This window comes from Hypanus sabinus, chromosome X2 (assembly GCF_030144855.1).
Source record: "Hypanus sabinus isolate sHypSab1 chromosome X2, sHypSab1.hap1, whole genome shotgun sequence".
In the NCBI taxonomy this organism is placed as follows: Eukaryota; Metazoa; Chordata; class Chondrichthyes; order Myliobatiformes; family Dasyatidae; genus Hypanus; species Hypanus sabinus.
Window position 1 is genome coordinate 35,574,000 of NC_082739.1, and position 27,102 is coordinate 35,601,101.

Consider the following 27,102-nt stretch of genomic DNA (forward strand, 5'->3'; position numbering starts at 1 on the left):
GTCTGGCTGTCTCTCTTGCTTTCTTGGTTTCTCTCTCTCCCTCCTCTCTTTTAATCTCTCCAGATCTGTCCATCCGCCTCTATCTTCTTCCCCTCTGCCACCTCCCTTCACACCAGTAAACACCCACACAAACCCACTGCTCGTCCAAATTACAACATCATATCTGGCTTCATGCCTCTGACTGAACGTGGAGAGAAGAGCAAAGTTTCAGAAAATATGTGACTGAAGATATTTAATGTGCATGCCATAAGGCCCCTCTTCAGCGCTGACAGATCTTTTGATGTTGGGCGAGTTCCATGCCCAGGAGCTGATATGGTAATTGCTCTGTTGTGCTTTAACAAATACCAACTGGGCCCAGACCCCAGCTCCCCACACCACTCTGTTCCACCGATTAGCAAGGAACTGCCTGACGTCCTTCTCTGAGAAATCAAAGTCTGAGAGCAGAAGAAGGAAAATAAAAGGCATTTATTTTGTAAGTTGATACTGATGCGTTTTACTGTGTCAAAGAGGTTTTGACAAAGCTCATTGCCATTCCAGGTTCACTGCTGAGAATGTGTCATTGTAATAAATCCTTAGATGGACCTTGGATACATCGCAGCTCTGGTAAGTTCTACTTGCAACAACATTCACTGGACACGGGAGTTTGAAACAAGATTTTTTTTCTGCCTTATTCAAACCTAACAGTGACATGGTGCTTGCACTTCTAATGTTTATATATCATGTGATGATGTCACGATGTGCTCTGACCACATAACTTATTTATATAAGTGTATCCAAACACACCACAGACTCAAGGAGATTCTGTGGTTATTGGAACCCATTCCCCAGGTATCCTCACGTGATCATTTCTCCACACCTTCCCGCCCACAGGCAGGGGAGAGTATCCGGCTAATTCCTGCATTTGGAGGTGTCAGGGTTGTATTGGCAAAGCTGAGGAATCAGAAGGATTTAAATTTAACCCTCAAAGAGATCTGAACAAAAACTCTAGCTTGCAGCCTGGTGCAGAACTGAGGGTGTAAAACACTGTAGTACTGAGGGTGTGCCAGAGGGCCACATCTGTCTTCTTTCAGTTGGAGTGATTAACTGAATCCCCCTCTGCTCTCTCAGGGTGTCAAAGATCCACAGAGCATTCCCTGGAACAGCAGTGAACGTTCTCCCTCGTGCACTGGCAGACACTCCTCCTGAACCAGTGTTGCAGCAGTGGCCACAGCTCAAGATGGCAACATCCATTATCAAAGATTGTTATGAACTAGGTGATGCACCATCAATAACTCACACTGAGACGTAGGCGAGATATCGGCTTTTATTGACTGGAAGAAGGAACCAGGAGTGAGTGTCTATCATACAAGGTCCTGGAGACTGAGGCCGAGCGTCAGGCCGCAGGTCTCCTTTATACAGGGGCCTGTGGGAGGAGCCACAGGAGCAGTCAGCAGGGGCGTGTCCCGACAGGCACATAGTTCACCACATTCACCCCCCCTTCGTTTGAAAAAGTCCTCATGTAGCGAAGGTTCTTACAAGTCAAGCCGATCAGGCGGTCGAATCTGTCGCTGCGATCTACGTAGCACCGGCTGTGACCGCATAGGTGCCAGCAACATTGGCGATTGCACAGGGGACGGGGGTTGCGCGTGTTCTTGCCCACTAGGCGCCGGTGATCCCTCATGCATGTGCGAGGCGCCTGGTATAAACGCGTACGAAACGCCCGGTATACAAGTGTCGTGAGGAGTCTGTGTAGGGCCTGGTGCGTACGGTGTCACCTCTGGTGCAGGGTTCACAGTTACCGGAGAGCCTTCAGGGTAGTGGTCTGCTGCACCTGCGGGTGCCAGGTCGCGGATGGAGACCGTGTCCTCCCGCCCATCAGGTAAGACCACGTAAGCATACTGGGGGTTCGCATGGAGAAGGTGAACCCTCTCCACCAGCGGGGAGTATTTATTGCTCCTCACATGTTTCCGGAGCAGCACTGGCCCCGGGGACGTCAGCCAAACTGGTAGGGTGGTCCCAGTGACAGACTTCCTGGGAAAAGAGAATAGGCGTTCGTGAGGGGTGGCATTGGTGGACGTACATAACAGAGAGCGGATAGAGTGCAGTGCCTCAGGGAGGACCTCCTGCCATCGAGAGACCGGCAACCCTTTGGACTTAAGGGCTAAAAGTGTGGCCTTCCACACTGTGGCATTCTCCCGCTCTACCTGGCCATTACCCCGGGGATTATAACTCGTGGTCCGACTGGTAGCAATGCCCCTAGCTAGCAAGTACTGGCGCAGCTCCTCACTCATAAAGGAGGACCCTCTATCACTGTGGATATAGCAGGGATACCCGAACAGAGTGAAGAGCTGGCGCAGGGCTTTTATGACGGACGTGGCAGTGGTGTCGGGGCAGGGGATGGCAAAGGGGAACCGTGAGAACTCGTCAATAACACTGAGAAAATAGACATTGCGGTCAGTGGAGGGAAGGGGGCCCTTAAAGTCAACACTCAGGCGTTCAAAAGGGCGGGTGGCCTTGACAAGTTGTGCCGTGTCAGGACAGTAGAAGTGCGGTTTGCACTCGGCACAAATTTGGCAGTCCCTGGTCATCGTCCTGATGTCCTCCAGGGAGTACGGCAGGTTCCGAGCTTTCACAAAATGGTAAAATCGGGTGACCCCCGGATGGCAAAGTTGTGCATGAAGGGCGTACAGCTGGTCGAGCTGTGTGCTAGCACATGTTCCCCGGGATAGGGCATCAGGGGGCTCATTGAGTCTGCCAGGCCGGTACAGGATATCATAGGTGTAGGTGGAGAGTTCTATCCTCCACCGCAAAATCTTATCATTTTTGATCTTGCCCCGCTGTTGGTTGCTGAACAGGAACGCAACCGAGCGCTGGTCGGTCAGCACAGTGAATCTTTTGCCAGCAAGATAGTGCCTCCAGTGCCTAACAGCCTCCACTATGGCCTGGGCTTCTTTCTCCACCGCGGAGTGCCGAATTTCAGAGCCTTGGAGGGTGCGAGAAAAGAATGCTACTGGTCTGCCTTCCTGATTAAGGGTAGCAGCCAGAGCGAAATCGGAGGCATCACACTCCACTTGGAAGGGAGCGGTCTCGTCCACTGCATGCATCGTAGCTTTGGCAATGTCCGCTTTAATGCAGTTGAAGGCCGCGCAGGCCTCAGCAGAGAGGGGAAACAAGGTAGACTTGACCAGGGGGCGAGCCTTGTCTGCGTAATGGGGGACCCATTGGGCATAATAGGAAAAAAACCCCAGGCACCGTCTGAGGGCCTTGAGAGTGGTGGGAAGAGGGAGCTCTAACAGGGGGCGCATACATTCGGGATCAGGCCCAATAACCCCGTTTTCCACGACATACCCAAGTATAGCAAGGCGGGTGGTACCAAAAACACACTTGTCCCTGTTATAAGTAAGGTTCAGAGCTGCGGCCACTTGGAGAAACCGTTGGAGGTTGGCGTCGTGATCTGGCCTGTCATGACCACAGATGGTGATGTTATCCAGATAGGGAAATGTGGCCTGCAGTTGGTACTGGTCCACCATCCGGTCCATTTCCCTCTGGAAGACAGAGACACCATTCGTGACACCGAAAGGGACGCGCAGGAAGTGATAGAGCCGGCCGCCCGCCTCGAAGGCGGTGTAGGGGCGGTCCTCTGGGCAGATGGGGAGCTGGTGATAAGCGGATTTCAGATCTATTGTCGAGTACACCTTATACTGAGCAATCTGGTTGACCATATCCGCGATGCGGGGTAGGGGGTATGCGTCAAGCTGCGTAAACCTATTGATGGTTTGACTATAGTCCACCACCATCCTATTTTTCTGCCCAGTCCGAACAACAACCACCTGGGCCCTCCAAGGGCTTGTGCTCGGCTCAATGATCCCCTCCCTGAGCAGCCGCTGCACCTCCGACCGAATGAAGGCCCGGTCCCCCGCGCTGTACCTCCTGCTTTTGGTTGCCACAGGTTTACAGTCGGGGGTCAGGTTGGCGAACAGCGGTGGGGAAGGGATCTTGAGAGTGGAGAGGCTGCAAGTGTCGGTAGCGCAGCTGTTGGCCTGGTTCTGGATGGGATGTGTGTGTCCGTGTGTGTGTGTGGTCAGTAGCGGGGTATGTGAAGAAGTCCCACAAAACTGAGGATTCTTGACAGTGAGTGGTGGGAGGGGCCCGTCGTATACCATAGTCACACTTTCGAGATGGCTCTGGAAGTCCAGCCCCAATAGCACAGGTGCACACAGATTAGGCATGACCAGCAGTTCAAAGTCCCGATATACTGTGCCTTGCACCACCAAAGTCGCTACACAACCCGCCCGGATGTCTGCGGACTGCGACCCAGAGGCCAAATGGAACCTCCGACTGACCGGCCGCGTTGCAAGTCCGCAGCGTTGCACTGTGTCCGGGTGAATAAAACTCCCAGTGCTGCCCGTGTCAAACAGGCATCCAGTCCAATGCCCCTCCACCTGGATGTCCATCATGGACCTTGCAAGCTGGTGTGGGGCGCTTTGATCGAGAGTTACAGTGGCCAGAGTTGGATCGCCGTCGGGGTACCCGGTCAGCATCGGAGGGTCGGGGGCGGGGCATGCTGACGCCGACAAAGATGGCCGCTCACATCCGGGGTACCCGGTCAGCATCCGAGGATCGGGGGCGGGGCGTGCTGACGTCGACAAAGATGGCCGCCCATATCCCGGCATGCAAGATGGCGGCCCCCACGTTTCACCCGCAGCGCTGCACTCCGCTCGAGGTTGAGACTTACAGACCTTGGCGAAGTGGCCCCGCTTTCCGCAGCTGGAGCAGGTCGCTTCTCGCGCTGGACAGCGTTGTCGAGGATGTTTCTTTTGGCCACAGAAATAACAAAGCACGAGTTTCTTACGGGCCACAGCCGTGGTCTGGGTCGGGGAGCTCGTGGAATCGCGACTGGCAGCGGCGTTGGCGAATTCGCTCCCGGGAGCCGGCGGTGGCGGGGTCTGAGGCGTCCACGAAACCGGCGGGGAATCGCGCGACTGGACAGCGTCGGCGTTATGCCGCGCAGCTTCTAGAGCGTTGGCCTTCTCTATCGCCGAGCTTAAGGTAAGATCCGAGTTCTCCAGCAGCCGCTGGCGCATGTACACTGACCTCAGTCCCGTCACAAAGGCGTCTCGCACCAGCAGCTCCGCATGCTGTTCAGCCGTGAGCGTCTTGCAGTCACAAGCTCGGACGAGTGTCTGTAGTGCTCGGAGAAACTCAGCGCACGATTCGCCAGGCCGCTGTTGCCGGGTAGCTAAGCGATGTCTTGCGTAGACGGTGTTCACCGGCCGCAGGTACTGTCGTTTGAGGGCGTCCAGTGCCCCTTCGTAGGTCGGCAGGTCCCGGATAAAGGAGTAAACTTTGGGGGTGACCCTCGAGAGTAGGATTCTGTGCATAACGGCGGGTTCAGTCGCACGAAGCTCCGCCAAGTACGATTGGAAGCATGCAAGCCAGTGTTCAAAAGCGAGAGCTGCGTCAGGGTCTTGAGGGTCCAAATCCAACCGGTCCGGACGCAAAACGGGTTCCATGTTTTAAAACTTCCAGTCAATAAAATTGATGCACCATCAATAACTCACACTGAGACGTAGGCGAGATATCGGCTTTTATTGACTGGAAGAAGGAACCAGGAGTGAGTGTCTATCATACAAGGTCCTGGAGACTGAGGCCGAGCGTCAGGCCGCAGGTCTCCTTTATACAGGGGCCTGTGGGAGGAGCCACAGGAGCAGTCAGCAGGGGCGTGTCCCGACAGGCACATAGTTCACCACACTAGGCTGTGCCATCTCCTCACAGCTGATCAAGCAGGAGGTACGAGAGCCCGAAGTCCCAAAACAGACACTTCCCATCAACCATTCACTTCTTGAGCCAACCAGCATAACCCTGGTCACTATCTCTGTATCACGACACTATGAATAAGTTAATCACTTTGCTCTACAATGGACTTTTTTTTGTTCTAATTGTGCTCTTTCTTGTAGAATTTATGTTTGTCTAGCGAAGTTTTGTCTCTCATGTTATGCGCCTGTGATGCTGCTGCCAGCAAGTTTTTCATTGCGCCTGTGCATTCAGGCACTTGTCCCTATGGCAGCAACCTCAAGGTTAAAGTTCAAGTTCAAGTTAATTGTCATTCAACCATACACATGTACACAGCTAAATGAAACCGTGTTCTTCTGTGGCCAAGGTGCAAGATGCACAGCACAACGCAATCACAAAATAGTATTAGCACTAGTCCTACAGGGCATGACCTGAAGATTGATGGAGCATGGGATGTTTATTCAGAGATACAATCCAGAACAGGCCCTCCTGGCCCATTCAGCCACACCGGCCAGCAACCCCCTATTTAACCCTAACAATTTAACCTACTCACCAGCACATCTTTGTGGGAGGAAACTGGAGGACCCGGAGAAAACCCATGCATTCCACAGGAGGACGTAGCAACGACGTCAGAACTGAACTCTGAATGCCGAGGCCTGAGCTGTAATAGCAAGCTGCGCCGCGGTGCCGCCGTTTTCCTGGCGCCATGTTCCTGTAAGAACAAGCACTCAGCAGTTCCTCATCTCGCACTGGGCCAGTCGCAGGTGAAGACGATCCAGTTTGTTTTCCAGGGAGCAAACACTGGAGGGCAGTATTGATGAGAGACCCAGCCTGTAGGAGTTTACCTTTTAACTCGCATGGATTCCTGCACACTTGCACAATTCTGTTTGGTCTCACGACACCTCCAGCGCCTTCTCCCCGGGCGGCTCTACCAGGCGACGCTGTGGGGTGAGGGCTTTCAGAGCCTGCTCTGAGCAATAACAAAGGATGTGCAACTCCTCTGAAATTGATCACGGTTAATGAAGCAGACTTACAGTATTTTGCATCAGAAGGGACTTGCAATCAGAAGAAAAACTTGTTAGACAAATAGTTGGACCAGGTGAGGCCGCTGCAACTAAGGGCACTGCCATCTTACCAGAATCAAATTGTAATGTTTTGACTTCACAATGATATTGAGGCAAGTAATTAACAAGGCCACAGGGAATGAGTGAAGGAAACTGTACAAACTAACATGGACATAATAGCCAGTGTCAATCACTGTGCTGTTCCATTTCCACGATTCTATGATATGATTGACCTGGGCGAAAATGTAAGAGGGTCCCCATCTGCAATTTATATTCATCTTCAGGAGGAGGAAAGCAGAGGTCCATCCTCATTAGTGGATCAAAGGTGGAGAGGGTCAGCAACTTTAAATTCCTCAGTGTTATCATTTTGGCGGACCTGTCCTGGGCCCGGCATGGAAGTGCAATTACAAAGAAAGCACAGCAGCATCTCTACTTCCTTAGGAGTTTGTGTAGATTCGGCACGGTGCCTAAAACTTGGAAAAACTTCTGTAGATGTGTGGTGGAGAGTATATTGACTGGTTGCAACACAGCCTGGTATGGAAACACCAATGCTCTTGAACAGAAAATCCAACAAAGAGTAGTGGATATGATCCAATCCTTCAAGGGAAAAGTCCTCCCCACCTGTAAGCACATCTACACAGAGAGCTGTAGCAACTATCATCAGGGACCCCCACCACCCAGGTCATGCTCTCTTCTTGCTGCTGCCATCAGGAAGAATGTACAAGAGCTTCAGGACTCACACCACCAGGTTCAGGAGCGTCAACCATCAGGCTCTTGAACCAAAGAGGATAACTTCACTCAAATTCACTTGCCCCATCATTGAAATCTTCCCCCAACCTATGGACTCACTTTCAAGAATTCTTCATCTCATGTTCTCTATATTTATTTATTATTATTATTTCTTTCTTTTTGTACTTGTATAGTTTGTTGTCTTTTGCACACTGGTTGTATGCCCAAGTCGGAGTGGTCTCTCATTGATTCTATTGTGGTTATTATTCTATTATGGATTTATTGAGTATGCCCACAAGAAAATGAATCTCTGGGTTGTACATGGTGACATGTATGTACTTTGATAATAAATTGACTTTGAACTTTGGAATTCTTGAATTATTATAATTCAAATTAGTTTCTAATTAATGTACATGTTTGATTATGAATATAGGGTACTGCGATTGCAAGTGTGATTTAAATATAATGTATTTGGTACTATTCTATTTTTTTATTCATAATAAATACCCTCATGTACTCTGTATTCTTCTATGTGAAAATTAATACAAATATTGAAAGGAAAACTTTGAAATATGTGCCACTGTTTCACCCTCTTTATGCTATTGAGTGAGAAAAACGTTAGTGAGAAACAGTTCCAAATTAAAAGCCAACCCCGTTCTCCATAAGAATATCCACAGAAGAAATCACATCACTGAAATGAAACATCGCTGGTTAACTTTCTCAAATACTAAATATCCTTTTGGAATTTGGAAGTGTAAGCTCTGCCAAAAAATGATTTCTCTTCCATGTACTGAATGACTGAGGCAAGTGTGCATCCACTCGTAACTTTCTCCTCCAGGAAGGAAGCTGTAGGAGTTTAATTGTTCACTTCCTGTTTCCCTGTTCCTCTATGTGGTTCTTCTGGCAATTAGTTTTAGAGAACGGAAACCCAGAGACGTGATTCATTGGTGCGGTGGACTAACGTGCTGGATTCTGTGACCCGCAATTCTGATCAAGCATACCTGGTGAATTCAACAGCGTCTCCCCACCGAACCAGGCCCCGCACCACTGCAGCTCAACCAAGTGCTGCAGATGTTGAACATTTGTACTGAATTTAGCAAGTTAGGCAGTACATTCAGAGAGAGGATGGCAGAGTTAACTTTTGAAGTCAACATTTTAAGTAGCTAAAAGGGTCTGTAATGAAGAACATGGAGGTTAGAATAATGCAGGGACTCTTTTCCCGTTGTGCATCAAGAAGGGTAAAGGTTGGAAGAGGACCCAGGAGAGTGAGTTAGTCTCTGAGGTTGATGTGCCCATGTGTCTGTACAGCCGGAACAGGGAAAACTAGAGTGTGAAGTGTTGCGGGATGTGTACTGAACACCCGGTTAAGAGTTAAACAGGATGATGTACAAGCAGATCTGCACACAGTGGGAAAGGCAGAGCCTCGGACAAGCTGCCTGGCCCAGCTCAGCAGGCCCTAACCTTCCTTTTGTTATGGTGTCTCTCAGCATTCACGCTGTCTCCGAGACAGGCGAGTGCCTCCTGTTACAGTGAGGCCAGCTGTCGTTCACCAGCTCTTGAAAGGGGGAGACAACAGAAATTAAACAGTCTCCGTGGCCCAATCAGTTCAGATTCCTGCGGTTTTGAGCGCAGTGTAGGGAACTGGGAATGTGAAACAATGAGGAGGGCAGAATCATTCCTGGTGGATTGGACCAGGATTGGGCCTTTCCCTGCAATGTGAAATAAGGACAGAAAATACTGAAAAATAAATACTCTCGCCATGGCCAACTGGAAAGTGAAAGAGTACATGTTCAATGATTGACTGGTCAATCTCCAAATTTGTAGTCTTTTTAATTAATAAACATTAGTGTTCAAAACTGTTTCAAAAACCACACCGCTGTTCTCTAAGGATGCTTGCTGGAGGATACCTTTTGCTTCCTGGGATACTATTATGAAGTTCAAATTAACTTTATTATCAAAGTACATATATGTCACCATGTACGACCCTGAGATCCATTTTCTTGTGGGCATTCACAATAGAACAAGGAAATACAATAAAATCAAAGAAAAGGCAACACATACATAAAGATTTACAAGCAATCAATAGCAAAAGGAGACAAATGGTGCAAATACAAAAAATAGTAATAATTAATAAATAGATAACTCTGAGAACATGAGCTGCAGATTTCTTGAAAGTGAGTCTATAGATTGGAGGATCAGTTCAGTGTTGAGGTGAGTGAAGTAACTGAAAGTAACAGGGACATCGAGGAGCAGACAGGGAGACAGATTCTGAAAAGGTGTAATAATAACAGGGTTGTTGTAGTGGGAGATTTTAATTTCCCAAATATGGACTGGCATCTCCCTAGAACAAAGGGTTCAGATGGGGTGGAGTTTGTTAGGTGTGTTCAGGAAGGTTTCTTGACACAGTATGTAGATAAGCCTACAAGAGGAGAGGCTGTACTTGATTTGGTATTGGGAAATTGACCTGGTCAGGTGTTAGATCTCTCAGTGGGAGAGCATTTTGGAGACAGCAATCACAACTCTATCTCCTTTACCATAACAATGGAGAGGGATAGGAACGGACAAGTTAGGAATGTGTTTAATTAGAGTAAGGGGAAATATGAAGCTATCATGCAGGAGCTTGGAAGCATAAACTGGGAACAGATGTTCTCAGGGAAATGTATGGCCGAAATGTTCAGGGGATATTTGCGTGGTGTTCTGCATAGGTACATTCCAATGAGACAGGGAAAGGATGGTAGGGTACAGGAACTGTGGTGTACAAAGGCTGTTGAAAATCTAGTCAAGAAGAAAAGAAAAGCTTGGGAAAGGTTCAAAAAACTAGGTAATGATGGAGATCTAGAAGATTATAAGGCGAGCAGGAAGGATCTTAAGAATTAAATTAGGACAGCCAGAAGGGGCCATGAGAAGGCCTTGGTGAGCAGGAATAAAGAAAACCCCAAGGTATTTTACAAGCATGTGAAGAGCAAGAGAATAAGTCATGAGAGAATAGGACCAATCAAGTGTGACCATGGAAAAATGTGTATGGAACCGGAGGAGATAGCAGAGGAACTTAATGAATTCTTGGCTTCAGTATACACTCCAGAAAAGGATCTTGGCAATTGTAGAGATAATTTACAGCAGATTGAAAAGCTTGAGCATATAGATATTAAGAAAGAGAATGTTTTGTAGCTTTTAGAAAACATCATGTTGGGTAAGTCTCTGGGACCAGATGAGATGTACCCCAGGCTACTGAGGGAGGCAAAGGAGGAGATTGTTGAGCCTCTGGTGATGATCTTTGCATCACCAATGGGTCGGGAGAGGGTCCAGAGGATTGGAGGGTTGCAGATGTTGTTCACTTATTCAAGAAAGGGAGTAGAGATAGCCCAGGAAATTATAGACCAGTGAGTCTTACTTCAGTAGTTGGTAAGTTCAGATTCAGATTCAGTTTATTGTCATTTATAAACCAGAAATACAATGCAGTTTAAAAATGAGACAACATATCGGAGGGATATTGAAAATCTGGTGGAATAACGCCATAAAACCAAACTTTCACTCAACGTCAGCAGAACTAAAGAGCTGATTATCAATAACAGGAGGAATTTGACAAGGTACCCCATGCAAGGCTTATTGAGAAAGTAAGGAGGCATGGGATCCAAGGGGACATTGCTTTGTGGATCCAGAACTGGCTTGCCCACAGAAGGCAAAGAGTGGTTGTAGACGGGTCATATTCTGCATGGAGGTCAGTGACCAGTGGTGTGCATCAGGGATTTGTTCAGGGACCCCTTCTGATATTGAGCGAAAGTTTGATTTTATGACGTTATTCCACCAGATTTTCAATATCCCTCCTATATGCTGATTTATCACCAGCTTTGATTTGGCCTACAACAGTGGTGTTGCCAGCAAACTTAAATATGACATTGGAGCTGAATTTAGCCTCACAGTCTGTGGTAACTACAATTACCTGTCTGGACATGCCCCCCCTGCTGACTGCTCCTATGGCTCCTCCCACAGACCCCTGTATAAAGGCGATTGGAGGCACGGCTCCCCCCTCAGTCTCCAGGATGTCGTGTGGGGATCTCTTGCTGCTGACTGCTCTCTTCCAGCGAATACAAGCCTATATCTCGCCTCATGTCTCCGAGAGTTATTGATGGTGCATCACAGTCTAAAGTGTAAAGCATGTAGAGCAGCGTTCAATTCACACCACCCTGTGGTACACCTGAGCAGATGATGATTGTGAAGGAGATGTTGCCAATCTGAACTGACTGGGACAGAGCTCAAGCAATAACCCGAGATGGTTGAGGGATTGAGAGGGAGCAAGGGCTCGGCCACCTCATCAACACTTCCCTGCAACCACCTCCTCTACGTGGATGCACAGGTGCAAAATAACTTACTTCATCATAACACGCACAGAGCATTACAGACAAAATGTTCAGATAAAAAGCATAAGTTCAAAATTAAATATAACTTATACAATCATTCCTCTCCAGTTGGTGCCCTATAAACATTTCCTTTCATTGTCCCAGTCCCAAATCTGATTATCTGGTCATTGTCACTGTGATTTCTGCTATGTGCCAATCAGTTGTTGTGTTTGTCATAATAGTGGCTACACTTCAGAAGTACTTCAGTTTAGAAATTTGATCACAGGAAGTTGTTAACTTAAGCACCAAAATCGATTTTACCCAGAGCAAATTGTGATAGAAACTATTTCCAGATGGAACTGCACCAATGCCAAGGCTGACTGTCCACACATCAGGCACAAGGTAATGTCAAACATTTCTACCCTTAACTGATGTCAATCAGAGATCAAAACTCCACACAATAATTGGTGATTCGACAGCCAGTGGTATCCAGAAGGACCCCTGAAAAAGGGTGTGCCTCATTTTTGTACTTCCTTAAGTTTAAAGGGATGCTCTACTGACAGAATCAGAATCAGACCCGGGGAAGCAGATTTATTATTATTGACACGTTGTTTTATGGCAGCAATACAGTGCAAACATATCAAACTACTATAACTTATAATATAAATAAAAAGAGAATAGCAAGGCAATGTACATGGATTCATGGACCATTCAGAAATCTGATGGCAGAGGGAAAGAACCTGTTCCTAAAATATTGACTGTGGGACTTCATGCTCCTGTGCCTCCACCCTGATGGTAGTAATGAGAAGAGGGCATGTCCCAGATGGTGAAGGTCCTTAATGATAGATGCCACCTTCTTGAGGCACCACCACTGAAAGATGTCCTCGATAGGGGGCAGACTGGTGCCTGTGAGCCTACAGCCCTCTGAAGCCCCTTCTGATCCTTCATACCAGACTGTGATGCAACCAGATATAATGCTCTTCATGACACATATGTAGAAATTGACTCGTATCTTTGGCGACATATCAAATTTCCTCAAACTCCTCATGTAGTATAGCTGCTGGTGTGCCTTCATCATGATTGCATCAATATGTTGGGCCCAGAAAATGTTGATTTCAACATACTTGAAACTGCTGACCCCTCAATAAGGGGGTTTTCCTAACATCCCCTTCCTAAAGTGGACAATCGGTTCCTTGGTCTTGTTGACGTTGAGTACAGGGTTGTTGTTGTGACACCACTCAACACAAGAATAAGACAATAGAAGCAGGCGGAGGCCACCATGCCACTCAATCTTGCTGCACCATCCAACAGAATCATAGCTGGTTGACACTTGTTTCAAATCCTGATTTCAGGAGTTCTGTCTTGACAGCTTCAAAGTGACTTCCATGTTTCTCAGGCTCCTTCCATAACATGCTGAATGCCACAAATGACAATGAAGGGCTTCGAGCATTAGCTTGTGAGCTTCTTTTCCAGTGACAGACCCAATGGTGACACTGCTAGAAACCTTCCAATATCAGAGGTTTCAGAATATGAGAGGTGAGCCAGTCAGAGACAGAGATCTCAGAGTAGGAGGCAAGAATGTCCAAAGAGCCACTGAATCTTTGTATCCTGCCTGAACTTACCCAAGGAATACTTACAGCTCCAGGTCCCTAAAGCTGACTTCACTAGAGAGTGTGACACCCTACAGGTGACCTCCGGGTTGTCCTCTCTCCTCATGCCTGGAATATTCTATCCTTCAAGGTCAGTGTCAAAACGACCCTCAACTTCCTGGCAATAGGATCATTCCAGGCACCACCTCTGCCGCATCTCCTAATTGTCCATTGACAATAGCATCAGGAACATCTCCAGGAATCTTCAGTTGAGGGGGAAGGATAACGTGTTTAAGTTCAGTGAGGGTCAGGTGGCATCTCTGACACTGAGACAAATATTGGTAGCCACCAACTGTGCCCTTAAAGAGTTCCCTGAATGACATTATCATGACCCTTCCACCTTTTATCTAGACTTCATGCTGCAATCTGTTATTTCTTTTCCCATGTGCTACCATAATGTACTTGCATTTTGAAGTGATCTGTAAACAAATTTTTTCATTGGAGCTCAGTAAATGTGACCATAATAAACCAATTACCTGGTTGTGTTCGTCTACAGAAATCGTTTCCACTCCCTCAATGTACTTGCCCATCATTAGAAGAATTTGATATAGGTCAATGCTGGATTTTCCAGAAGATCTCACAACTCCACACTGGGGGACAATTGGATTCTCTACTAGCCTGGCTCCACACACCATTCAGATTTCAATCTCGACAGCTGAAGACAGAAACACAATCCACTGAAGCACCAGGCCCAAAGTGAAAGAAGCCAGTCTTCTTCCAAAGGTGAGGTTCTGTTGCCTGCATCAGCCCAGATGTATCCTGCAGGAGATATCAAGAAAGGAGGCTTCATTGCTGAATGCTGTGTGCCAGCCACAGGCATCAGTTGAGACCAGAGGAAGAGCAGCAGTCAGATCCAAAGCTTGTTGGGCACGAGGAGTGAACCTGAAGAGTAGCAATGAAGGACATTGAAGATCATCAGGCCAAGATGAACATCAAGTTCAAGTTCTAGTTTAATTGTCATTCAACCATACATTCAACTAAATGAAACATCATTCCTCTGGGGCCAGGTGTAAACCAAAGTGCACACAGCACATACAGTCACAACAATAATATTAGCACAGGTCCCTGAGTGACATGGCCTGGAGATTGACGTGCTTGGGTTGTCATCCTGGAAACACACACAAAATGCTGGAGGAAGTCAGCAGGTTAGAAAAGAGTACAGTCGACGTTTCAGGCCGAGTCCCTTCATTAGGACTGGAAGAAAAAAGATGAGGAGTCAGAGTTAGAAGGTGGGGAGAGGGGAGGGAGAAGCACAGGTGATAGGTGAAACTGGGGGAGGAGGGATGAAGTAAAGAGCTGGGAAGTTGATTGGTGAAAGAGATACAGGGCTGGAGAAGGGGGAATCTGATAGGAGAGGACAGAAGCCCTTGGAAGAAAGAAAAGCAGGGAGGGGCACCAGAGGGAGGTGATGGGCAGGCAAGGAGATAAAGTAAGAGAGGGAAAAGGGGATGGGGAATGGTGAAGGAGGGTAAGGACATCACCGGAGTTTCAAGAAATTGATGTTCATGCCATCAGGTTAGAGGCTACCCAGATGGAATATAAGGTGTTGTTCTCCAACCTGACTGTGGCCTCTCCTTGTATACCCATTGCCTCCCTCTGGTGCTCCTCACCCCCCCCCTTTTCTTTCTTCCATGCCTTCTGTCCTCTCCTATTAGATTCCCCCTTCTCCAGCCCTTTATCTCTTTCACCAATCAACTTTCCAACTCTTTACTTCAACCCTCCCCTCCTCCAGTTTCACCTATCACCTTGTGTTTCTCCCTCCCCTCCCCCACATTTTAAAACTACTCCTCATCTTTTTCTCCAGTCCTGCTGAAGGGTCTTGGCCTGAAATGTCATCTGTACTCTTTTCCATAGATTCTGCTTGCCCTGATGAGTTCCTCCAGCTTTTTGTGTGTGTTGCTTGGTTTTCTAGCATCTGCAGATTTCCTCTTGTTTGTGATGTCATTCTGGAGCCATATTTCTGCAAGAACAACCACGCAGCAGTTCCCCTTCTCACACAGCTGCAGGGGAAGGCCATCCACCATATCTCCCAGGGTGTGAACACTACAGGGGCCAACCCCCAACCCAGCACAGATTCCAGTGTACCTGCCACGCCTCTGTTCCCATTCACACTGCCTCCGGTGCCTCCTCCTCTGGGTGGCCGTAATAGGTGGCAATGAGGAATGAGGGCCTGCTCCATGCAACAAGCAAGGCCAGTCAGCTTCTTTGCTGTACATTTCACCAATGAACTAATGAACTGGATTACAGTATTGTGTATTAACATTGTCCAACAGAGTTTTGCGATCACAAAAAGAAACATTTAAGACAAACATTTGCATCATTTGCAACACACCCAAAATGCCGGAGGAATTCAGCAGGTCAGGCAGCAGCATCTGTGGAAATGAATAAACAGTCAACATTTTGGGCTGAGACCCTTCTTCAGGACCGGGTTCAAACAAGTTTCACGACATATGTCAGTGATAATAAACCTGTTTCTGATTCTTCCTCTGTAACTCTGCTCTTCAAGTCCTGCCGACATCCTTCTACATTTTCTCTGCACTCTTTCATACCGACTGATATCTTTTTGTACATAGATGACCAGAACTACACACTGTACTCCAAATTTGGCCTCGCTAACATCTTGGACAACTTCAACATGACATCCCAGCTCCTGTACTCACTCAGTATTCTGACTTATGAAGGCTAATGTGCCAAAAGCTCCCTTTGTTCCCAGATCCCTTTGTTCTTTTGCACTCCTCAGTGTCCTACCATTCACTGTGTGAGTCCAACCCTGGCCTTGCTAAAGTCCATGTAGACAATGTCCACCACCTTCCCCATATCAGTCTTCTTGGTAACCTCCTCAACAACCCTATAAGATTAGTTAGTCATGACATCCACACACAAATACATGTCGACTGTCAGGCCCTATCTGTCCAAATACTTCTTATACTGTCTCTTAGAATATCTTCTAATAATTTACCCATAAATGACTTCAGGATCACTCGTCTTTAGTTTCCAGATTATTCTTAGAACAATGGAACAACTTTAGCTATCCTCCAGTCCTACAGAACTTCACTTGTGTTTTAAAATTCTCTGCCCAAGGAGCACCTTGTCAGGCTCTGAGGATTTATCCACCCTAACTCAGGCCAAGACCCTTCACGACTGGAAAAGAAGGGGGAAGGTGCCAGAATGAAAATGTGGTGGATAACTAGGAGATAGGTGAAGCCAGGTGGGTGGGAAAGGTAAAGGGCTGGAAAAGAAGGAATCTGATAGGAGAGGAGAGGAGAGTGGACTATGGGAGAAAAGGAAGGAGGAGGGAACATAGGGGAAGGTGATAGGTTGGTAAGAAGAAGTAAGAGGCCAGAGTGGGGAATAGAGGAAGAAGGGAATAGGAGGGATTTTATTTTTTATCGGAAGGATAAATTGATATTCGTGCCATCAGGTTGAAGGCTACCCAGAGGGAATATAAGGTGTTGTTCCTCCACCCTGTGGATAGCCTCATTATGGCACAAGAGGAGTCCGTGGACCAACATGTTGGAAGGTTAGTGGGAATCGGAATTAAAACGTTTGGCCACCGGTAAGTTCTGCTTGTGGCAGATGGAGCAGAGGTGCTTGACAAAGTGGTCCCCAACTTACGATGGGTCTGACCAATGTAGAGGAGGCCACATCAGGAGCACTGGGCACAATAGGTGACCCCAGCAGATTCACAGCTGAAGGGTTGCCTCACCTGGAAGGGCTGTTTGGGGCCCTGAATGGAGGTGAGGGAGGAGTTGAATGGACACGTGTAGCACCTTGGCTGCTTGCAGGGAGGTTAGTGGGGAGGGACGAATGGACAAGGGAATCGCAGAGGGAGCAATCCCTATGGAAAGCAGGGTCAGGAGGAGGGAAGTAAAGATATGTTTAGTGGTCCCTTTGGAGATGGTGGAAGTTGTGGAGAATGATGTGCTGGATGTGGAGTCACATGGAGAGGTGGGTGAGGACAAGGGAAACTCTATCCCTGTTAAGGTGGTGGGAAGATGGGCTGAGCGTGGACATTTGGGAAATGGAGGAGATGCAGGTGAGGGCAGCCTCCTCTAGTGCCACAATGAGGCCACCCTCAGAGTAGAGGAGGAATAACTTATATTCCAGCTGGATAGCCTCCAACCTGATGGCAAGAACATCAATTTCTCTGTCCGGTAAAAAAAAATTACCTCCCCCTCCCTTCTTCTATTCCCCACTCTGACCCCTTACCTCTTCTCACCTGCCTATCACCTCCCCTTGGATTCCCTCCTCCTTCCCTTTCTCCTATGGTCCATTCTCCTCTCCTATCAGATTCCTTCCTTTCCAGCCCTTTATCTTTCCCACCTACCTGGCTTCACCTGTCACCTTCTAATTTTCCTCCTTCCCCTTCCCTCACCTTTTTGTTCTGTTGTCTTCTCCATCCTTTCCAGTCCTGAAGAAAGGTCTCGGCCCAAAACATCAACTGTCTATTCATTTCCATAGATTCTGCAAGATCTGCTGAGCTCCTCCGGCATTTTTTGTGTGTGCGTTGCTCTGGATTTCCAGCATCTGCAAAATCTCTCTGTTTATGATTTGCACCATTTGTTGGACCCTGAAAGCCCACTGCCACCGTCTTACCAGAAGTCCCACCTCACATTTGAGGGAGGTTTGGTCAGCACAGGCTAAAACTGACTCCCTGGTAGAGGGTCACCTTTCAGAAGAGGCGTTCTAAATCATAGACCCCAGAGCAAAGTGTGACCATCTCCAGACTCCAACAATGAACACCAGCATATCCACTGGGAGATCTGGATCTGCAGCTCCCTCCGCACTGACAACAGTACATTAATGAACAGATTCCTGGTCCAATTACCTGACTGTGTTGCCACAAATCCTTCTTTACTCCTGATGAGTGATATCTTGCTTAAATAACTGCGGCTACTGCCCAAAACATACTTTCTTCGGCTCCAGCCTATTGGTTGAATTCAGAAGTCTTTAGACTGCATCTCAGCATGAATGATAGGTCATTATTGTAGCTACTTCAGCTGAGAGCAATGTACAGTACAACAAATTAATCAGATCAGTATGTAATAGGTAGAGAGGTACACTGAGGGACTGACATTTCAAGTCACATTTATTTAGTTATGAGCCTGGATCTCCAGTGCCATTTCAGGCGTGGGTCTTTTTAACCAGTATATGAATTGACCATTTCAAGCCACACATGGGGCTGATGATACCTCACAAGTTGGAGCTCCACATTTCCCTCAACTTGCAATATTGGATCTGATTAATTGTTGTCACACTTTCCCGCATGAATGATCATTTTTGACTCATGTTCCCTTGTCTACTCCTGCTTCTTCCAGTCTCCTGCAGGGCTTATAGAGAAAACAGTTAACATGGAGCAGGAGTTTCATCTCACAGTCCATCTCCCTCATATTTTTATCCTCTATTAGGAGCCCCTCCCTCAGAATTGTCATGATAAATATTGTAATGGCAGGTATCAGAAAAGAGAAATTAACTGCCTTAGAGGTCACCTATTGTCATTACCAGAATAAAATAACAGTGATGATATCAGTCAAATTATTTCACAATAACATGTTCCACTACAAGAAGATCACTTGTAGAGGCAAGTTATCACATCACTGTTTAGCACTGGTAAATATTTTGCTCCAATAAGTTCACACAACGTGTGTGGCACCATTGGGGTCTGCAGAACAGTGTTACTTATCTCTACACACTAATTGGTGTCATTTTTTCTCATTGAGTATTCATTTGAATATTGTTAATGTCACAAGAAGTGATCACAACAAAGCAAAATTAAATGCAGTATAAAAGGAAAGACATGGCATTTGTCTTTAATGTTACATGTCCTGATGTCTTTTCTGTTTGTCAATGTTGGCTTTTGATGTTATAGTGTAACATTGCAATGTTCCTCTATGTCTACTGGAGAGCTGCTCTCCGTCAACTTGCATCTGTGTTGGTGCACTTGGTAACCCTGAGAAGCTTTTGCACCAGCTGACCGGCTTCTTACAATAACCCACAATCAATTGAGAGGGCAGGCAGGGAGGGTTGGCAATGGGACAGGAGTGAGAACAGGGCCTGAGAGACGATGAGGTGAGAGATGAGTGATGGCCTCACAATGGGAGATGCCCTGCATACCAGGCAACCTCTCAGGGGACTGGGGACAATGGTTCGCCAATCTGTTGCAAAGTTTAATAAATTTGCTTTGAACTTTGAACTTGTAATCTATCTTTTACATTCCTCTTTTGCGCTATTTATTATAACTTAGTAACTTTTTTACCTCACATCTGCCCGGCAGTCAATGGTGTAAAGAAGCTAGGTCTTGTCTGCTGACACAGTCATGAGAGTTATCAGTCCTCATAAACCTTCCAACTGGGTTATAATTGAGCCTTCTTCAAGAGCAGAGCCATCTGTTTGTCATAACTGAATGCCTGACAACCCTCAGACACCCTTCATGTAACATATCAAATGAATGAGGGACAGAGCAATGAGTCCATTGCCATTCTAATTGGTCAGTGCGGCAACAATTCAAAGTCTCCACTGAAAAGCAATCTAATAAGTTAGGTCGTGATAGTAATAAGGAAGGAAATATTACACTGCTCCAGCACCTCATTGTTAACTCAGCACACTACAATGACTGAAAAATGCTTGAAGTGGACAGCAATTACTGCTGTAATCCAGAAAACATAGAAGCTAATTTATGTTCCTGCGCTGGGTACAAGAGATAACACTGAATATTTTATGACTCTGAATGATACCTTAATATGACTTGGATGGTAATTTAACCCAGCAGTCATGTTGAGTAACGTTGGTCCAATCAATCCCGGCTCTGGGAGATGGAAAATAAACTGCTGATTTAATTGAATCTTCCTTTCTATCCACAGAGACATCCTGATCAGCTCAATTTTGAGAATATTTCACCCACTTCCAATAAGTTTCTCTCTATAATTTCACAACAAGTATTCACTTGCTTGAAACGTCTATTTGGACAGATGCAGCAGAGTTTGGTAAGTACATCAGCTGGATCAGGTTTCATTAAAGATTCCAATGCATTATTTAGAAGAAGATCTGGGGAATTCTTGTTGTGCAACCTACATCAGTATAAAATAGAACAAACTAGTTCTGAACACGTTGCTGTGTCCGGAAAATTGCTGTGGACAATGTATCTGCTGCTTCTCCCACATAACCACAACTTCTACAGTTTAAAATGTCTTTGTTGTCATGAAGTAGTGGGGGAGTTCTGGCATTATGAAAGGCACTGCAGAGACATGAGCTTTCATTTATGCCCCTGGCTAGGGTGTGGAGTGCCTGACGTGGCAAGGTAAAGAGATAATGAGGTGTTTCAGTTGCTTTACCATTCTATCTTCCAGTATGTCCACTGTAGCTAGTTGGAGGATCTGAGCAATCAACGTTCCCTCGAAGTTTTATTTATAGCTGCATGGACCAGCCATTGTTCCATGCACGAAATGTGTGCACGGTCTGAAAACTGTGCGGCACTTTAATAAAACATTGTATTAAAGAAAATTCCAGTTGCGTGGCAACAAAGGCTATGTGCGCGGAAGCGTTTCGGCGACTGCGCGGCTATGCGACCACACAGCTTAGACAGAGCACTGCCAGCAATGATAAGTCTCCAAGATTTGCTATTCTCTGTGGCAGACTCCTATTGTTAATGGCCCAGTCGCGATGCCGATACCCTGGCCAAGAAATTCCTTTTCACAATTCAAAGTCAAAACAGTACCCTGTGGTTGAAGTTTGTCTTAAATGAAGTTGAGCACCTATCAGGAAATTAGACTCATATATTTTTGCCAGTATTCTTGTTTTCCAGGAGTATGACTTCCAATATAAAACTCTTGCAAATTACAACAACCAAGTTTTGGCTCCAGTGCAATTTTGCCAGCCAAAAAAATGACTGTTCTTATATACTGAAAGCAAATAGCTTTCCCTTACATGGTGCTAATTAAAAGACCAACATCCATAGTTGAATAACTTTCTATCTCACACGTTAACATTGGAGAACCAGTGAGAGACCATCTCTAACATAACAAGTGAACAATCTCCAAGAGGCTGTAAAAAGGGAGAGTGAGACAGAGTGATAATAAGCCAGAGTCAGGACAAGGGATGAAGGAGCAATAATACCTGGACCTATCCTTCTTAGCCTGCAGGATCTGGCCCATATAGGTCCAATGCTTTTCCATTGGGGTATAATTGTAACCTGATGTTCAAAGACCCAACCCACTCCAGACATTCTTTGTCCTACCCTCTATCATTGGGCAGAAGATATAAAAGCCTGAAAGTACATACCACTGGACTCAAATGTTTCTATTCCACTGTTATCGGAGTTTTGAAAGGACCTTTTGTACAATATGATACATTCTTCACTTCATAATCTACCTCTTTACAATATTGCATTTTATTGCTTGCCTGCATTCCAACTTCTCTGTAGCCGTTACACTTCATTCTGCATTTTTCTTGTTTACCTTGTCCTGTGTCAATGCATTGCATAATAACTTGATCTGTATGCAAAGTAAGTTTTTCACTGTACCTCGGTACATGTGACGATTATAAACTGTAACTGTCACAAGGACACAAACCCAGAGAGAGTGGATAATGTTTTAATCAGGAAAATTGGACTCTGACAATATCGTTCAGGCTTCACTGATGCAGAAAATTGAACCAACTTGAAATCAAACAAGAATGGAGGTGGGGGTGGTGTGGGGGGAGTCATTTTTTTCCCTGTGGACCGGAAATCCTAAATCGGTACTTGACTGCTCAGGATATCTTCATTCTAGCCTCCCACCGGGCCCTGCTTTCAGAGTGTCTTTGAGCCAGGAAGGTATTCGTTTGCAGAGTGAATATTTCTCCTCAGGCTACACTGCGAGAGCCTTCCTTGAAGCAGAAAGACAACAAAAGTGAAAGATCAAGGTTGAAAAATGGAACACTGAGCAGGTTAATGAAGGCTCGGATAATCGAGGAGAGTTCAAAACTGCCCTGTTGTGAGGCCCCCACTCTCACAATTAAAACAACAAATAAGCCCATTCTTCACAACAGGGAAGATGAAAACTTCAGAGGTCTTTATTGAAATCTTCCCTGACCATGGAGTGACTGTGAGAAGGATTGAGATGGCCCGGCATTCAGTGTGGGATTCCCTGAGTCACATGAATCCAACAGATATCCAAGGATTCCTTCCTCCTGTCTCAGTAACTCTGTGGGACAAAGCTGGTGTGAGTTCTACCTGGAGACTTTTTTTCTCAGTTCTTAAACTGCCATATCAGAGGGACTGCAATACTACTAAGGGTGTCAGCTTTTAGGTGAAGTGTTACACTGATACCTCCTCTACCCTCTGCCATAGACATAAACAATCTTGTTCACCTGTTCACATGCATTCTCTTTTGTGCCCTGGCCATTATCTATCCCTCAGGCACAGAACCAAAACAGATGATTATCACTTTGCTGTCTGTGGAGCCTTGCTATAGGAAATGGTCTGTGAAGCCTCCTACACTATAACACTATAACTTGACTAGAATTGGATAGGGTCTAGATGGAAAGCAACTTACAAGGCAACAAGAACAGGGCAGAGAGATGGGAAGGATATCATTTGTCTACAATGAGCTCGTAAGGACTTAATTGACCAAGTGGCTACAGATCTCATTGGTACTGGGACAGTGCAGAATTTGTCAAAGGCATTTTATAACTATGCATTTTTTTCAACCAATGTACCAGGAAGTAGCCAGAAGATTTTTGTTTTCATTAAGCCATTTTGAAACATAATAATGATAATAATGAAGATTTGAATTTGGGGCAGGAGTGAGCCGCACATCCTCTGATCCTGCTCAGCCATTTCATTGTAGCCGATCTGATTGTAACTTCAACTCCTCACTCTAACTTTTCACCCCATTGCTTCTCAAGTACCTACCCAGCTAAGGTGACACAAGAGACTGTATTTGCTGGAATATGAAGTAACAACCAAAATGCTGGAGGAACTCAACAGATCCGGCAGCACCTGTGTGGGGAAATGGACTATCGTCATTTCAGGACCCTAAATTTCCTTCCACAGATGCCGCCTGACCTGATGCATTATGCCAGCATTTTGTTTGTTGCTCTCTGTAGCCATACCTTAAAAATTTCTGGTCCACCTCCTTCTGCGACATGTCATATCTGAGCTACTTCTTTCTCCGGATGAGATTACCAGGTGGACAGAGGGAAAGCTTCAAGGAGGAGCACAAAAGATCCTTGAAAAATAATGAAATACCTACTGACCTCTGGAATGGCCTACGACTAATCAGGACATTCACCAGCCCCACGCATGGAAAGATACGCTACCTCACAAACTACCCACTCACTCATTCCATCAGACGCCTCTTTTCCCACTGGTGAAATGATTCTCACATCAGTCACCTCAAAATTTTCAAAACTGGAGTGAAAACAACTCATCCTCAGTCTGAGGAACTGCTCAAGAAGACCTTATCTGGACTAGTACAGTGTATGTGGCCAGGGCACATGACCAGAGTCTCTCTTCTGTCTCTTGAAAGTGAAAATGGCACTCAGTTAACATCTTCAGCAAATGTCATAGAGTTCCTTTAGCCCTGCAGTGAATTATAATGGAATAATGAACACTCGCATTCCCAATGCTGGGCATGCACAATTCCTTAATAAATAGAAACCTTACATAACATAATTCTATCACAAATCTTTTTGGGTGCAATGTGCAGTGTGCTTTTAGGGGGAGGGGGTGTGGGGGGCCATTGCTCTGGTTCCACCCTATCTATTGCTGTGTAGGGCCAAGAATGCCTCCAAGGAGAGGCAATCATAATCTATTGTACGTCAATCAACATTTGAATGGATGGACATATTCAATGGATAGAATGGAATGCAGCAAGGGCACATTGTCATGAGGTGTACCTGGTAAGCTTGAGTTTACACTTAAGAAGTTGACTGCCTGTTTCTATGGACAATATGAACCGATAGCCTAGCACGGGATGTCAGAAGGAAAAGAAAATTCATTTATTAATAATTTTGGCTGAACAGTGCGTTGCATTAAAGTGTGCCACATTTACTGGATTATTATTCATTCTGAATAAATAGTGTGATGGAACAAAGGCTTGTTCTGCATTATGAATTGGTTCAAGTTTACCAAAGGTTTTTATACTTCTTTAGTGCATAAATAAGAGGACCACAACCCTGTGGTTTGGAGGCTTGCATGCCTCAATGATCCAGAGAACTACGTTGGCTGGAGTCAGGACCTTCTGCTTTGGCGTTTGGTAATGTCACCCATGCCAAACAGGTCAAAGGGTAAAGGCCAGACTAAGAGTGGTCCACTGGTCCTCCAGGTTCGTGGGTTCAACTCAGGGCTAACAACCCAGACTGGTAAAAACAGCAGTGAAGAACCCTTCTACATCCGTGTGTGACGGTATTCCTGAGTCTCCACCCGGGACTTGCATGACTGACAGCAGTGAAAACTGAGAGGAAGCTACTGGCATGATGAAGGAAGCCCTGAACACTGCCAAGGCCAAGACCAAATTGTTATTTGGAATGTATAAACAATGTACAACATCGGCAAGCTGGTAGAAATAACTGCAGAAATGTGTCGTTACAACCTGGGAGTGAGTAAAAGGAGATAGACAGGGTCTGGCAGACTAAAGGCAGCAACTGGTGAAACAGTTTTCTACTCCGGAAGGGAAGGTAGTCAGCATCACGATGGTGTAGCTGTCATTTTGAAGGAGGGCATTGCGAAGTGCTTGCTGGAATGGAAACCAATCAACAGTAGGCTGATGAGAGTCAGGCTGAAAGGGAAACAAGTGAACCAGAGCTATGCTCCAACTAATGATAGTGACACTGGAGAAAAGGACATCCTCCATGAACAGCTGCACTTGGGGTTAGAGTTAACCCCACGCCATGACATAGTCATCATCATGGGAGATCTAAATGCCAAAGTGGGAAGTAACAAGTCACACTTCACTCGGGCACGGATGGATGTGGAATGGTGAAGGACTGGTGGAATTCTGTGCCATGAACAACCTGGTCATAGGAGAGACCTTCTTTCCACACCATGAAATCCACAAACTGACATGGTGCTCACCCAATGGACTTGACAAGAACCAATTTGACTATTTAATGGTCAATGGTACATGGAGACGATCTTTGTGGGATGTAAAGGTGAAGGGAGGAGCAGATACAGGAAGTGGTCACCACCTTGTTGTAGCAATGATGAAACTCAACCTGAGAAGCACTGGGACCAGAACATTTTGATGTTTTGAAGACATTTTGATGTTGAGAAGCTCATGGGTGCCAGTGTGCGATCTGCTTTCACCATTCAGTTTCAGAACAGATTCCAGGCCTCGCAAGACCTTGACGAGAATGTGTCAGTGGACAAGATTGACACAATGTGGAAACAGATTGCCTCGGGGAGCAGCAAGGCGTGCCTAGGACACAGAGCTGGAAAGAAGAAAAAAGAATGGATACAGCAAGAAACATGGACAGCCTTAGAAGAAAGACAGAAAATTAAGAAGAAAGTGCTAGATACAAACAGGTGAAACTTCGACTAGCATATACTGAAGCTAACAAGAAATTGAAGAGACATGTAAGCTAGGATAATGGACCTTGCAGAGGAGGCCGAACCACCAGCCATTCAAGGTGATCAGGGAAATATTAATAAGATTTAAAAATTGCTATGTGGAAAGTTCCAGGCCAAATCCAATGGTCCCATGAAAGATAAGACCAGTCTGCTATTGACAGCTGAGAAAGAGCAAAAAGCATGATGGACAGAGTATTTCAGAGATTTACTGAATGGTCCACCCCAGATGAAGAACCTGACATATAAGAGGCAGCAGAGGATCTCGACATCAACACAGATCCAGTTCAAAACTTCAGAAGTTCAAAGTATGCAACCCTGAGATTCATTTCCTCCAGACAGCCACAAAATAAAGGAAACCATGGAACCTGGTTAAAGAAAAAACATCAACCTCCCCCCATGTGCAAAAAAACAAATGGTGCAAACAGCGACCAGAACATCAACACCACTCCCCACCCCCCCACACACACACACACACACACACACACACACACACACGAGAGATCCATCCAAAAAAGAAGAGATTGTTGCCGCTATTAAATCATTAAAGAACAGCAAAACTCCAGGACATGACAAACATTAGCAACCACTGTTTACTACATTCTGGGAATGGGGACAGGTACCCAAGAACTGGACATAACGCGTTACTGTATTCAAAGATTCAAGATTCAAAGTATATTTCTTATCAAACAATGTATAAATTATACACTTGAAATTTGTTAGGATCCCCAAGAAAGGAGTGTTATGTGATTGCAACAACTGGAGTGGCATCAATCTTTTGTCAGTGCACAGCAAGATTCTCTCCAAAGTCATTGTCTAAAGAATTACAGGTGCTGTCGATGTGTGCTTGAGGAAGGAGCAAGCTGGCTTCAGGAAGAACAGTTGCTGTCTTGACCAGATCTTCACGCTGCGTAACATCATAGAGCAGGTCACAGAGTGGCAGAGACAACTGCAATGTGTATTTCCTGGACTTCGAAAAGGCTTTTAATAGCATCGACAGAGAGTGC

General features: G+C 46.0%; 1 protein-coding gene across 1 annotated transcript; it reads right to left on the bottom strand.

Annotated features, from left to right (window-relative positions):
* Positions 1 to 842: 842 nt before the first annotated feature.
* On the bottom strand, positions 843 to 5,705 carry LOC132385032 (uncharacterized). The gene is made up of 2 exons (XM_059956737.1): positions 4,630 to 5,705; positions 843 to 930 (listed from the first exon to the last, which is right to left on the bottom strand). Exons 1-2 carry the CDS (start codon positions 5,490 to 5,492, stop codon positions 843 to 845), a joined length of 951 nt encoding a protein of 316 aa, XP_059812720.1. The 5' UTR covers positions 5,493 to 5,705.
* Positions 5,706 to 27,102: the final 21,397 nt, after the last annotated feature.

Bases quoted from the DNA above. Each gene is read 5' to 3' on its own strand.
- LOC132385032 (XM_059956737.1), bottom strand. From the start codon at position 5,492: ATGGAACCCGTTTTGCGTCCGGACCGGTTGGATTTGGACCCTCAAGAC. The intron at 931-4,629 runs TTTGTCGACGTC...CTGATTCCTCAG, and splicing joins CCGGGATATGGGCGGCCATC to CTTTGCCAATACAACCCTGA.